At 52.6% G+C, this 12839-nt stretch overlaps 2 protein-coding genes across 9 annotated transcripts in view; one reads left to right on the top strand and one right to left on the bottom strand.

Annotated features, from left to right (window-relative positions):
* Positions 1–52: 52 nt before the first annotated feature.
* Positions 53–1560, top strand: POLR2I (RNA polymerase II subunit I). 3 transcript variants are annotated; one of them, XM_079759537.1, is made up of 6 exons: positions 53–289; positions 497–551; positions 834–907; positions 988–1062; positions 1175–1226; positions 1457–1560. In XM_079759537.1, the coding sequence occupies exons 2-6, from the start codon at positions 504–506 to the stop codon at positions 1517–1519; spliced, it is 312 nt and encodes a 103-aa protein (XP_079615663.1). In that variant the 5' UTR covers positions 53–289; positions 497–503; the 3' UTR covers positions 1520–1560. The 3 variants fall into 3 exon arrangements, with proteins under 3 accessions (XP_079615663.1, XP_079615662.1, XP_079615661.1); XM_079759536.1 differs by lacking the exon at positions 53–289 and adding an exon at positions 325–421 and having other exon boundaries at positions 858–907; XM_079759535.1 differs by lacking the exon at positions 53–289 and adding an exon at positions 325–421.
* Positions 1561–8077: 6517 nt separating this feature from the next.
* Positions 8078–12839, bottom strand: part of WDR62 (WD repeat domain 62) — a 40937-nt gene continuing 36175 nt past the window's right edge. For 3 of the 6 annotated variants that reach the window (XM_079799586.1, XM_079799585.1, XM_079799584.1), the window contains 10 exons: positions 12582–12706; positions 12161–12264; positions 11685–11795; positions 11278–11412; positions 10896–11007; positions 10653–10785; positions 10512–10572; positions 9663–10331; positions 8745–8902; positions 8078–8653 (listed from right to left, as the gene is read on the bottom strand). In XM_079799586.1, coding sequence (XP_079655712.1) covers positions 8390–8653; positions 8745–8902; positions 9663–10331; positions 10512–10572; positions 10653–10785; positions 10896–11007; positions 11278–11412; positions 11685–11795; positions 12161–12264; positions 12582–12706 — 1872 coding nt within the window. In that variant the 3' untranslated portion in view covers positions 8078–8389. The remainder of the gene's footprint in view (positions 8654–8744; positions 8903–9662; positions 10332–10511; positions 10573–10652; positions 10786–10895; positions 11008–11277; positions 11413–11684; positions 11796–12160; positions 12265–12581; positions 12707–12839) is intronic. The other 3 variants (XM_079799583.1, XM_079799582.1, XM_079799581.1) reach the window with 3 other exon arrangements.

The following is a 12839-nucleotide window of genomic DNA, read 5'->3' as shown; positions in this document are numbered from 1 at the left end:
CCGCCCGGAGGGTAACTCGCGCATGTGCCCTGGCCTTCGGCTCCCCAAGAGCAATGGCCTCTGGAAGTATGCTAAGTGCTTTCCGCGTTACGTGACGCGTCCTATTCCCGGCCCTCGTCCCACACTATTCTATAAACTGGGGAAGCGAGGCCCACATTCGGGAGCAAGTACTTTAGGATATCAAAAGACTGAAGCAGGCAATGAATCCAATCTAAACGCCGCGAGCCGAGCGCAAAGCCGCTAGCAGCCAGTGCTTGTGTGCAGCTCCGCCCCTTTCTAGGCGAAGCCAGTAAGTCTGACCCTTCCCGCGACCGGTCGTGAGGCGGGGCGAGCGCGGAAGGCTGGGCGGGTAGTGCTGCGCTATGGAACCGGACGGGACCTACGAGCCGGGTTTCGTGGGTATTCGATTCTGCCAGGAATGGTGAGACGGGGCGACAGGTGTGGAAGGGGAGCAAGCCATGGCCCCAGACTGACCTCTGGCCTCCCGTCCCCACAGTAACAACATGCTTTACCCCAAGGAGGACAAGGAGAACCGCATTTTGCTCTACGCGGTGAGCACGAGTCCGCGGGCGACCCGGTCTTCCCCCGGGTGCACCCGTTCCCATCGTGGCCCCGCCCTACTCCCCGTGACCGCTACTCTCTGTTCCGCCCGACTGTCCTGGTTTCTTCTACCCCAAAATGAACCCGAATTCCCGTCTTTCCCCATCTCGAGGTGATTCTCGATACACCCCGTTAGCCCAGCCTTGAGACTCCATCCCCTAGTCCTCCTCTCCCGGGAAGACCCTGCCCTCCCTTTCAACGGCCTCCTTCCGGCCGCGCTCGCCCTCCTGCAGTGCCGGAATTGTGATTACCAGCAGGAAGCCGACAACAGCTGCATCTACGTCAACAAAATCACGCACGAAGTGGAGTGAGTGCGGGACCGGACTTTAGGGACGGGGTTCTTAGAGCCACTATCAGAGCATCATTATCCACCCTCTTCTCCCTCAGCGAGCTGACCCAGATCATCGCTGACGTGTCCCAGGACCCCACATTGCCGCGAACCGAGGACCACCCGTGCCAGAAGTGAGCGCGCGGCTGTCTGTTCCGGAGGGAGAGGGGCTCGGCCTCACCCGACGGAAAGGGGAGGAGGAAGGAGGGAAGGGTTTGGTAACTGAGGGGCTAATTGTCCCCTCAGGTGCGGCCACAAGGAGGCGGTATTTTTCCAGTCGCACAGTGCCCGTGCGGAGGTGAGTGGCATGAAGAAGGCTTTCTGGATATCCTGTGTCCTTGGTCCTTCCTGGGAGCGGGGATACCAGTACTGAGGGGAGCCTGCCCTTCCTGGCGTCTTAGCTGGGCCCTTACCAGTGGGAAAGGCCCCTTGTCTTTTTTTGGGGTGGTGAGGCGCTGCTGAATGGACTTCCATGTTGTACCCTCCCCTGGGTCCAGAACCTTCCTAACCTTGCATCCTTTTTGCCAGGACGCTATGCGCTTGTACTATGTGTGCACTGCCCCTCACTGCGGCCACCGCTGGACCGAGTGAACCACCCTCCCCCACGTGTAATAAATGCTCTGTTCTGTGAATGCGTAGCCTGTGTTTATTTTATTTGCCTCTCATGGGTTGGACATCGGGTGCACAGTCTCAAGCAGCGCGGTGTAGGGCCTGGTGCTGCGCAAATAACTTCTCACGGAGCTCACGGTAAGCGGTAAGTGTAGCTGGCTGGCTGACGGTGCACCTTGGCAAGATGCGTTTCAAGCAAGCAGCGCTGTGTAAATGCTTTCCGGCAAGCCCTGCAGTGGAATGGATGGATCCCTGGGCAGATAGAGGACAGACAGGGCAGTGACCTCCTGACCAAAGCCAACCCACCTTGCCCCCTGAGTGTTTCCCCATTTCTACTCCAAGTGCAGCCTCTACCCCACCATCTGCAGCGTCCATACAAACACGGGCCAGGCACCTGTGTCCTCCTCACCAGTATGTTCTCCTGCAGCTAGGAGGGCGGAGGGAGGCTTCCCTTTGCACACTTCAATTTGGGACCTGAATCCTGTAACCAGTACCTGTCTTCACTCTACAGCCCTCAGCAGGCCCCTACCCTGGTGCTATCTTACACCCATCTGATTAAGTATGTGGTGTTCCAAGCTGAGTCTCTCCTCCACAAACACAAACAAATAAAAACTCTACATCCAGGGCACCTCCCGCCATTTTGTTCCATCCCCACCCAGGATCCAGTAGCCCCTCTATGTCCTTGTTGCTGCTCACTGGTGTGAATCCTCATGTGGCATGTGAGGTCAAAGGCTTGTGAAAGCCCTTACCACAACAAATCACTATCCACTTGTTGGCTGGAATTCTGCCCCACAGGACAGAGAGATCCCTAAGGGTTGCCCACGCTGGGGAAATTGTGCTTGAGATGAAGCCTAACAGCTCACTACTAAGAAAGGAAAGGCAAGAAACCAAGATGGCGGCATAGGTAAACACCTGAACTTGCTGCCTCACACAACCACTTCAAAACTACAACTAAAAGACAAAACAGGTATCATCCAGAACCACGGGAAGGCTGGCTGAGTGGAAATTATACAACTAGAAGGAAAGAGAAAAGCACACTGAGACTCAGAGGAGGTACAGAGATGCAGAAGTGAAGTGCAGAGGTGCGGAGGCACGCGCAAAAGGGGCTGGCAACTGAGTATGCTGTTGTCTTTTTCAGTCGGGAGGAAGATACAAGCTCTGACTGCTCTGAACTCCAGTCCCGGGCGAGACTCTGGGGACGCAGACTAATACGGAGAGAAACTGGACTGACTGGCATCGGGCCAGAACACGAGGGCGGCTTTCTCTCAGAGGTGCTTGCAGCGATCATTGTTCCTGCACGGTGCTGCGGGTCACAGAGACCCAGGGGCCTCTTCGGGGCAGGGCTGACGGTCAGCCATTGCTGTTTGCTCCACCCTGGTGATTCCCTGAGACCCTGCCCCACCCAATTTACAACCCCACCCAAGCTGTGCACAGAGGCTTTTGCATATGAATGGCCTGTCCCTTTGCAATCTGAAACCTAACAAACTGCAGCTGGGCCAGAGAGCCCCAGAGCCTCCAAAAGAAGACCCAAGGCTTGACAGCAGCTTGCATTGCTTCACAGCTGGACCTCATCTGGGCACCTCCAAACCCCAAACAAAGAGAAAGAATCTGCAGATCTCTCTGTAGCTCCTGCTGGGTGGTCTCTCTCCTTGGAGAACCAAGAGCCAGTGTACCCAGTGGTCAGAGTGGGACCATCCAGACTACAACACTTCAGATCTATAAGAGACACACTCAGGGGGCAGACTCAGTGAGTGTCAAAGCCCCACTGAAGCAAGTCTTGCCCCATAAGGTGTCTCCAGCACAGAAGTTTGCCCATCATAGACACAACTGATCCTCACAGCCAATTGGCCTGAAGGTCAATTCCTCCCAATGATATCTACAACAATCAAGGCTTAACTACAACAAGACTGTGCACACAGCCCACAAAGGGGTGCACCAAGAGTGTCCACCTCAGGTAATGAGGGAGACTGGGCCCTATAGGACACCTAGCACACAAAGCCACCCTATCAACACAGGGAAGCAGCCAAAATGCGGAGACAAAGAAACAGGTCACAAGTGAAAGAAATGGAGGAAAGCAAACTACTGGATATAGAGTTCAAAACCACGGTTATAAGGTTACTCAAGAATCTTCTAGAAACTGCCAGTAAATTTAGTGAGACCCTCAAGGAAATGAAAAAGGACCAACTAGAAATTAAGCATACACTGACTGAAATAAAAAATAATATACAGAGATCCAACAGTAAACTAGATGATTGCAAGAATCAAGTCAAAGATTTGAAATACAAAGAAGCAAAAAACACCCAACTGGAAAAGCAAAAAGAAAAAAGAATCCAAAAATATGAAGATAGTGTAAGGAGCCTCTGGGACAACTTCAAGCATACCAACATCCGAATTATGGGGGTCCCAGAAGAAGAGAGAGAGCAAGATATTGAAAACCTATTTGAAGAAATAATGACAGAAAACTTCCCCTACCTGGTGAAAGAAATAGACTTACAAGTCCAGGAAGCGCAGAGAACCCCAAACAAAAGGAATCCAAAGAGGACCACACCAAGACACATCATAATTAAAATGCCAAGGGCAAAAGACAAAGAATATTAAAAGCAGCAAGAGAAAAACAGTTACCTACAAGGGGGTACCCATATGACTGTCAGCTGATTTCTCAACGTAAACTATGCAGGCCAGAAGGGAGTGGCAAGAAATATTCAGAGTGATGAATAGCAAGAACCTACAACCAAGATTACTCTACCCAGCAAAGCTATCATTTAGAATTGAGGATGGATAGCTAGGCAAGCATCTGAGTTTCAATTGAGCTGCTTGTATGTGGAGAGCAGCTACAGTGTTTGGACAAGTTCAAGCCTCGGACTAATGATAGGGCACAGTCCTCTCGTGGCAAAGTCCTAGCTTGGAGGGCAAAGCCCTCCCAGCACAATTATAGCCAAAGGTTCTAGTTGTAAGCTTGACCTTATGGTCCGAACCTGTGGTCCCACGTGGCTAAGTGATATAGGCTGCGGGGGGTGCAGCAAGTAAACAAAACTTGATCAGGTGCATATAATTGAGTAGATTCGAAACCCACAAGAACCGTTGTGAACATCTTGACCACGTCCTTATTTTGCCTCATGGAATCTGGCTATAAAATACTTGGCTTGCAGGCTGTGGTGCTGTCTCTCCATCAAGAAGCAGCATCCCACCTAGCCCCAGCTTTATTCTCTTGTCTTGTCCATCCTTCACCACCCCCTCTCAGGTTCACCCATGGCTATGCCAACACAGCACACTTATAAAATGGGTTTTTAAAAATTGCTGACATGCCCTAACCTGTTTGGCTCAGTGGATAGAGCATCGGCCTGTGGACTCAAGGGTCCCAGGTTCGAATCCAGTCAAGGGCATGTACCTTGGTTGCGCGCACATCCCCAGTAGGAGGTGTACAGGAGGCAGCTGATTGATGTTTCTCTCTCATCCTATGTTTCTAACTCTCTATCCCTCTCCCTTCTCTGTAAAAAATAAAATATATATTTTAAAAATTGTTGACACTATTACAGATTTCCCCCATCTTCCCACTCTTCGCCCACCTCTACCCAGTCCCTGCCTCCCCCCACCCCACCCCTTGGCCATCAACACACTGTTGTCTCTGTCCATGGGCTATGCCTATATGTATTTTGGCTAATCTCTTCACCTTCTTTTATCCAGTCCCTCCCCCCACACACTATTCCTTTTGAGATCCATCAGCCATGTCTCTGGTTCTATTTTGTTCATGAGATTCCACATATAAGTGAGATCATATGGTATATTTTTTTCTGACTGGCTTATTTCATTTAGCATAATAATCTCTAGGTCCATCCATGCTGTTGCAAAGGGTAAGAGTTCTTTCTTTTTTACAGCTGAGTAGAAACCATTAGGGGTTTTAAGTGTTGCCATCTTACAATTGTTGGATTTCATGCAGCCATGACTAGTATGTCTGGCACAGGCCTGGCAGCCCAGTGTCTAGGAGCTGTCAATGTGGCGTGCAGGGGCCAGGTTGCACTAAAGAATGAGCTGATGAGTGGGGAGCCATTCTGTTTCTGCTTGAGTGCCCAGTTCTCCATGCACAACATGTCTCTTGAAGCAATTGATTCCTGTGTTGTTGCTGAAAAGACATTAGGGAAGAAATCTGGGGTTGGGTGTCTATTTGCCCTCAGGCTCCCTTTCTGCCCTGCTGTGTAGTGGGAGGCTGACCTAGGTGGGCAGCATCATCTGGGCTCCTATGCCCTCTGGCTTCCAGTAGGTTATGAACAATGGGGAGCCCTGCAGATTTGGGGTGGGGATTTCAAGTCCCCCCAGGGCAGCCCTCTCTCCAGGAGTTGCTCTTCTGGGGTTTTCACTCCCTTGTGCCTGGTGGCGTAGGGTGGGAGTGCGTGACAGCTCTCCTTTGGTACCATATCTGAGGTGCTGTGGTTTCAGTCTCCCCTGCCCACTCCTTTGCAAATTATTCATTCACTAAACTCTCTGAAATATCCCATGTGAACATGCTCTTCTCTTCCTGCTGGTCCATAAGCTGCCTGCATACACATTTATCAGCAGTGATTTCTTAACCAGCTTGTTTGTCCAAGAGAAAGTCTGGTCCTTCTAGGGCTGAAGAGCTGACATTAGTGGCAGACATACTGGATTCTTTTGATCTACTAGCCCACCTCCTTTGTGCTGAGAACCCAATTTTGGTTAAGCATGTCCAGCACAGGCGAGATGGTCAGTCCAAGCAAATCAAATCAAAGCAATCTCCATTCCCACTGCCTGACTGCTCTGAAGGGGAAGGTGTCTAGAAAGGCTTTGCAATCTCTCCCCGTCCCCCCCCCCCCCCGCCCCCCGCCCTGAAGGCTGTTTTGCTTCATGCTTTTGCTACTGGCTGGGTAGGGGTGAGCTGCTGAGTGCATGCTGCAGTTGTGAAGGCCTAAGCTAGAGGGTGAAACTCAAATGCCATAGAGGGCGATAGAGCAGAAACTATCAACAGTAACAAATGTCCCTATAGCGTGCGCCCCCATAAGCAGGTGTTTGCTACTTGGAGTTGAAAGCTTAACTATAACACAGGATGGGAGAAGGAGTAATTTTCTCAAGGGAGAGTCTCAAGTTGGTCTCCTGGGTGTCCAGGGTCCTGGATGCCAAACCTTACCTCTGGGCTCTTAGGTGACTGTGACCAAGCTAGGCAGGAGCAAGGAGAATGGGTCTCCTGTCATTCGGGGGTGGCCTGTTGGCCTGGCAGAGATGCAGTCCTGCTACCATCCCTGGACCACCTGAGCTCATTAAGGCAGAAAGAGGGAGCTTTGAAAAATAAGTAAGACTGGGCATCTCCCCAAACACAAACATCAGGGACTTTATTTAGATTGTGTTTCTTGGATTTAAATGTCATGAAGCAGTAAGACCTTGCTGGTGCGATCTCCTTCTCCTCTCACTGCCTGTCCCCTCGCTCGCTCTATTCCAGCTGTCCTGGAATAGTGAGCTATTCCTTACATGTACCTTTGATCCTCCCATGGGGCCTCTGCACTGGCTCTTCTGCCTGGATAGTTTCCTGAGATGTCCACATGGCCTGTGCCCTCTATCAAGCCTCAGTTCACATGTCACCTCAGAAAGGCCTTCCCTGACACTTCAGCCAGCATAGTGAATGCCCCCAGCTTATCTAGTTACACGGTATTGTTTTAAGTCTTGTGTTTTGCTCTCTAGAAGGTGAATACCACGAGGACAGATGTTTTGTTTCTCTCCTGTTTCACACTCTACCCCTAACATGTAGAACAATGACAGGCACCTGGGCACCAGCCAGCAGGATTTTTTTTTTTTTTTAACTGCCTGGTTGGTTCTGATGTATATCAATATTTATGGCGGCAGCAGTAGGCCATGTCCTCCTGTTGAAGGGTCTGGCTCTGCCACCAGGCAAGCCCAAATTAGAGTTTCAGTTCTATAGGACGCTGGGCAAGACACTGGATCTCTCTCAGCCTGTTTCTCCTAAGTCATGACCATCAAACAGAACAGGGAGGAACTCAGGCAAGTGAGAGTTCAGGCCATAGCAGTCTGCACGGTAGGATTGTGCTTCAGGAGAGGGCCCCACCCCTGCTGGCTTCCTTCTTATACATTTGGGACAGTGGGGGCTTTTGTGGCAAGAGTGGCCCTCTCAGCAGATATGCACATGGCTAGATGCCTGCTGCCTAGGGAAGTTGGTACTGGGAGCTCATGGGATGTTATAGTTGGGTACCGTCCTCCTGCTGGGGAAATAATTACTGTCCCAGCTGCTGGGTGGCCTGGGAATGCTGCCCGGATTGTCCAATGGATAAACCTGTTCATCTTTCCTCATTTTCCCCTGCTGCAGATGGGAACAAAAACCTGGTTCTCAGAGGATCCAGCATAGGCCTGACCCAGGGGCCAATGGCATGGTAATATGTGCACTGGTAGTCAGGGTCTGACACATGGTGATCGCAGCAGCTGCAGTGGGTTCTTGGGCATCAGTAGGGGGTAGGAAAGAAGGACTGGCCCCTCTCTGGGGTACAGGTAGGTCTCAGTGGGCAAGGACCACATATGATCCCTCAGCAGCTCAGTGGGCTGGGGAGAAGCAATACGAAAACCAGGTGCTGGGATCATCACTGCAGTTCCAGAACTTCTTGGAATGGTGTCCTGTGTCCCAATGACAGATTCCGAGAACAGGGCCTAGTATCAGGGCTTATGAGAGTTCTTTGGGATGGTCCACCAGAGCACTGCCCTCCGCCCTCCCTCCCTGCATCCATCTGAAGGGGCTTTTGTGGATGTGCCAAGACAGGCACCAGCAACCATTCTTCCAAATTGTCCGTTTATTTGCTTAAAAATACCTATTTCATCAGAAAGTAGCAGGGCTGCTGACCCTCAGTCGCCCTGTGCCTTCCTCCGCACAGCCTGCACCAGCAGCTCCGAGTAGTGTTCCAGCAGGGCACGCAAATCTGGGCTGGCCAGGGGGCACAATGTAGGTGGGGAGGGAGGATCTGGGCTGGGAAGGGCCTGGGCCGGGGCCACATCACTCCCAACCAGCCAGTCGTTGGTCGCTAACTGGCTGTGGATCCAAAGGAAGGTGGAGGCCAGCTCAGTCCGTGCCTGCCGCTGCTGGGTACTCAACTGGTCACTGGAGACCATCTGCAAAGGGTGTCAACCTTGTTAGGAACCACCCAGGCCAGGTGGTCCCAGGCATCCCCTCAGCCCTTTCCCGACTCTGGGCTTGGCTCACCAGGCGATAAAGGTCCAGGGCTTCTTGGAAGGCAGTCTGTAGTTTGTGCACAACGTTCCCCACACTGCTCACCTCAAGGGAAGCTGGGGACAGGGCTCTGGCTGGCACTCCAGGCTCCCCCCAGTGTCCAGGGCTGTCCCTGAGTACACGGAGTGCATCTGGGGATAGAAGGAGGGAATGAAAAAGACACCTCTAACTTACAGCTGTTCTAAGAGAGGCCATGGTGACTGGACTGATCCCTATTATTGGCCCGCTGCCTGCAATATGTACTTCCCTCAGTCCCCAAGGCTCCCTTCCCTCCCCTCCTGCAGGTCTCAAATGCCACCTTCTCTCTGAAGCCTTTTTTCATCATTCTGTTTAAAACTATAACAACAGCCTGGCAGATGTGGCTCAGTGGTAGAGAGTCGACCTATGAACCAGGAGTCCCGGTCAGGGCACATGCCTGGGTTGCGAGCTAGATCCCAATGGGGGGCGTGCAGGAATCAGCTGGTCAATGATTCTCTCTCATCATTGATGTTTCTCTCTCTCCCCCCCTCTCTCTTTGAAATCAATTAAAAAATATATATGTTTTTAAAACTGTAACAACTGCCCCCACTTCTCACTCCCTAAACCCTTTTTCTTTATTTCCCTCCTTAGCACATCACTTTGTGATACACTTAACACTTTCCTCATAGATTTAATTTGGGCATCTTCCCCAATTAAGGTGTCAATTCTTTGTAGTCTTGTTTACCACCTCATCCCATCCATGTCCTCAGGGCCTAGAACAAAAAGCCCAACACATACAAAGTGCTCACTAAATAGTTCAGTAAAGAATAAATGAATGGCATAGCCCCTGTGACCAGGTCAAGTGCCTACCTTTGGAGCTGTTAAATGAGATGAGCTTGGGAGACAACCCCTTATCCCAAGGGTGATACTCACCAGGGGTGAGCTCCAGGAGGGAGGTGATGCTGCCAGGCATGGCCTCTGGAAGTGGGGGGCTGTTGGGGTGGGCAGGGGTGTTGAGGGGTTCAGGGGCCAGAAGCCTTGGGATAAAGGTGGAGTTGTGGAGCCTCAAGGAGCACATATCTACGGGTCTGGAAGCTGGGAAGCCAGCTGTTGTGACTGTGACATCGGACTGGGTGGCCACAGGTTCCTGGGACCAGACACAAGTAGTGGGCGGCTCCAGTGGGGGTGAGGGCAGTAAGAGTCTGTCACAGACACTTGGCAAGGTCTGCTTGAAGCTGGCCCGGGCTTCATGGCTGCCCTGGGAGGGCAGGACAGGCTCTTGTCCCTCACTGTCAGAACTGGTTGCTGCCGTGGTGGTGATGGCCTGAAGCTCCTGGTCCAGGGAGGCCAGCTTCCCCAGGGATGAGGGCCTGCAGAGGGGTCTCCCGCCCTCTTTGTCAACCAAGACAGGGTCCTCACTGTCCTCAAGGGAAATGCTGGGTGACATCTTGACACAGGAACTGGCAGTAGCCTCTATATAGGAACAGGTAGAGGGGGTGTGGAGGCCTGGAGTGGGTAGGGTTGTGGGTGCCAGAGGCTTCCTGTCTGTGGGCAGCGCTGAGGAGGAGGGGACACAGGAAGCTGGGCCTGTGAGGCAGGGGGCTGTAAAGGAAGCAGCCAGTTCACTCTTATATCCAAGCCAAAAAACTGATAGACAGGGCCCCACCCCAGGAAGCTGCAGGGTCTGAGTGGACTCTCCCCATCCCACCCATGGTTCAGCTAGGCATCCAGGGCCATTTGCTGAGAATCCCAGGGACGTCTACTAGGAATGGTGACACTCACTCAGTGGGCACCAGGCCTCCAGGTTGTCAAGGGACTCCTTAGCTTTCCTCCCAGAGAGGACCTGCAAGCATAGCCATGAGGTGAGGACAAGGCTTCCCGGCTCCCAGCCCTATGTCCTGAGGAGGTGGCCCAAGTACTCACGTTGGTCCTCCCTGAGAAGGTGTAGCCAGTACCTGGTTCTGCTCTGGCCTGGTTCCCCTGGAGGTCTATGAGTTTGACCTCCGGGGACTTCACAAGGTGCAGGGGCAGCGGGGAAGGGAAGGTGTGGCTGAGCCTGTGGGGAGGAAACCAGGCAGTTGTGCCTGCCTGGGATGCTCCCGAGGACATAGCCCCATCCTGAGGAATACAGAAAGCTGGAACGTTCAGCAGTTCACCAGCTCTTACCTGGGTGTCTTCTGGAGACGTGAGAGGAACTGGGCTGAGATGCTCAGCCGGGGATTAAAAAAGTCCTCATCCGAAGAGGCCGTCACATCTCTTAGGGATCTGTGAAAGAGCTCTAGGGGAAGATGCCAAGGGAGACCTCAGAACCCCTATAGCCAACTCGTCCTAGGTCCAGGCAGACCCACAAAGCACCAGGCAAATCCTCCAAAACCCCCGTCAATAGACCACACAGAGCAACTGGAGCAGGAAGAAGAAACTGTGCAGCTCAGTGCTTAAGATAAAACATGTGCCCTCCCACTATTCTCATCTTCCCCTGCTAGGGAAAGCCCTCACCCAGAGATGCCCACACAGTGCCTAGGCAGGGCTAAGAGGAGCAGGGCCCTACCCTCAGGGTGGGTGTCAGTAAGCGTCTCAAAGTGGTGGCGGAGAAACCTCTCTTGCTCAGGGGTCTGGGGCAGGGAGCCATTGGATATGCCTGTCAGCTCAGGCCGAGACAACTCTTCTGCAGTTCCTGGGCATTCTGTGAGAGGCACATGGAGCAAGCGGGAGAGAACCTTCAACACTTAGTCATGGCAGACACCCTGACAGACACTTAACAATGGAGAAAGCTGGACTTGCCCAGCACATACCCTCATGCCACCAAGCTGAGAAGGAAAGACTGATGGCTCTGTCTTCTAGGTGAGGCTCAGTGGGCACCAAGTGTAGGGCTGATGTGGGGCCAGAGTTTATGTATCATGACCACCCCCTAAGCAAGATCCATGCACTGCCCTTCCTCATGTCTGGCCCATTTACCTGGTAGAGGGGTCACTGTCACGTCAAACCGAGGGTCTGAGTCCAGCTGTAGAGGGGAGGAATGGATGGTGGTGAAGGTACACTCCAAGGAGGCTTCTGAATCCCCTGAATCTAAAGAAGCAGGGAGGGGAAATGGGAGAGTCAGGAGCCCAAAGCCAGGCCCTTTTTGGGTGAGTCAGGTAAGTGGTTCAGTTTCTCTAGATTTTAGTTTCTCCATCTGGAGAATGGGGATGATAATACTCGCCCCCTATTTTTATGGACCAACAAGGTTACACTTGGAGGAGGTGGCAGAGCTGGGCTGCCGTCAGTAGGCAGTTTGGCTCCAGAATCCTCTGGTAACATCAAGGACCATGTCTGTCTTCTACGATAGACTCTTGAATTTCAGGAAGACTGGGCTAAGGTCATCATCAGTGCCCAGAAAGAGGCCTAGTGGGATGAACAGACTACAGCAGGGTCCTTGCCAGGTCCCAACTCACCCTCAAGTTTGCTCTGATCCTTCGAGCCCATGGAGGAGACCCTGAGATAGGAGTCACCTTGCTGGTCTCCAGGCTCACTCTCCACTTCTTCTGAGCCGTACTTGCTGCACAGCCAATAGGGGTGGAGCGAGGGAATGATAGCATACTATTTAGTAAACAACTGGTCCCTACCCAGAACCCCGAAACATCTGTACCTTGCTCTCCTCTCTCCTCCAAAGGCTCCCTTCCCCCCGGAGTGCCTTGCACCTCCACCTAGAACCGTGGAAACATGCTGCAGGGCTGGGCTTCTACTCCATCTGGGCCACACCCCTTCCTCCCCACTCCCACAGCCTACTGCAAGAGCAGTTCTTCCAGGATGTGCCGATCAGCTGAGGCTTCCTCTCTCCAGCTAAGGCTCCCCTTGTGTGTGAAAGACACCCACCTGTCTGTCCCTGGGACGGTCACCTCTACCTCCAGGGAGCTGATGACATCTCTGGCTTCAGAGCACTCCTTCTGTGGAGGCAGGAAGGAAGGATTCCTACAGCCATCTTCCTGGGGACTCTCTGACTGTGGGGTGAAGAGGCACCGCCATCTGAGGCAGCTGTGGCAACCAGAGCCCTTCCAAGTTTCTAAGTGTTACAGTAAAGAAGTTGGGGGTAATGGCAGTCCCCACTGTTGGATGCTCACTGTGCACCAGGGC

Source organism: Cnephaeus nilssonii (genome assembly GCF_951640355.1).
Source record: "Cnephaeus nilssonii genome assembly, chromosome: 20".
Taxonomy (NCBI): domain Eukaryota; kingdom Metazoa; phylum Chordata; class Mammalia; order Chiroptera; family Vespertilionidae; genus Cnephaeus; species Cnephaeus nilssonii.
The sequence above is the reverse complement of the archived record's forward strand: the minus strand, read 5'-3'. Positions and strand labels throughout refer to the sequence as shown.

What these genes read in the sequence shown, in the direction of transcription:
- POLR2I (XM_079759535.1), top strand. Translation starts at nt 363, where the DNA reads ATGGAACCGGACGGGACCTACGAGCCGGGTTTCGTGGGTATTCGATTC. An exon ending in ATTCGATTCTGCCAGGAATG is followed by an intron (nt 422 to 496) that starts GTGAGACGGGGC and finishes CCGTCCCCACAG; the next exon opens with TAACAACATGCTTTACCCCA. An exon ending in GAGGACCACCCGTGCCAGAA is followed by an intron (nt 1,063 to 1,174) that starts GTGAGCGCGCGG and finishes TTGTCCCCTCAG; the next exon opens with GTGCGGCCACAAGGAGGCGG.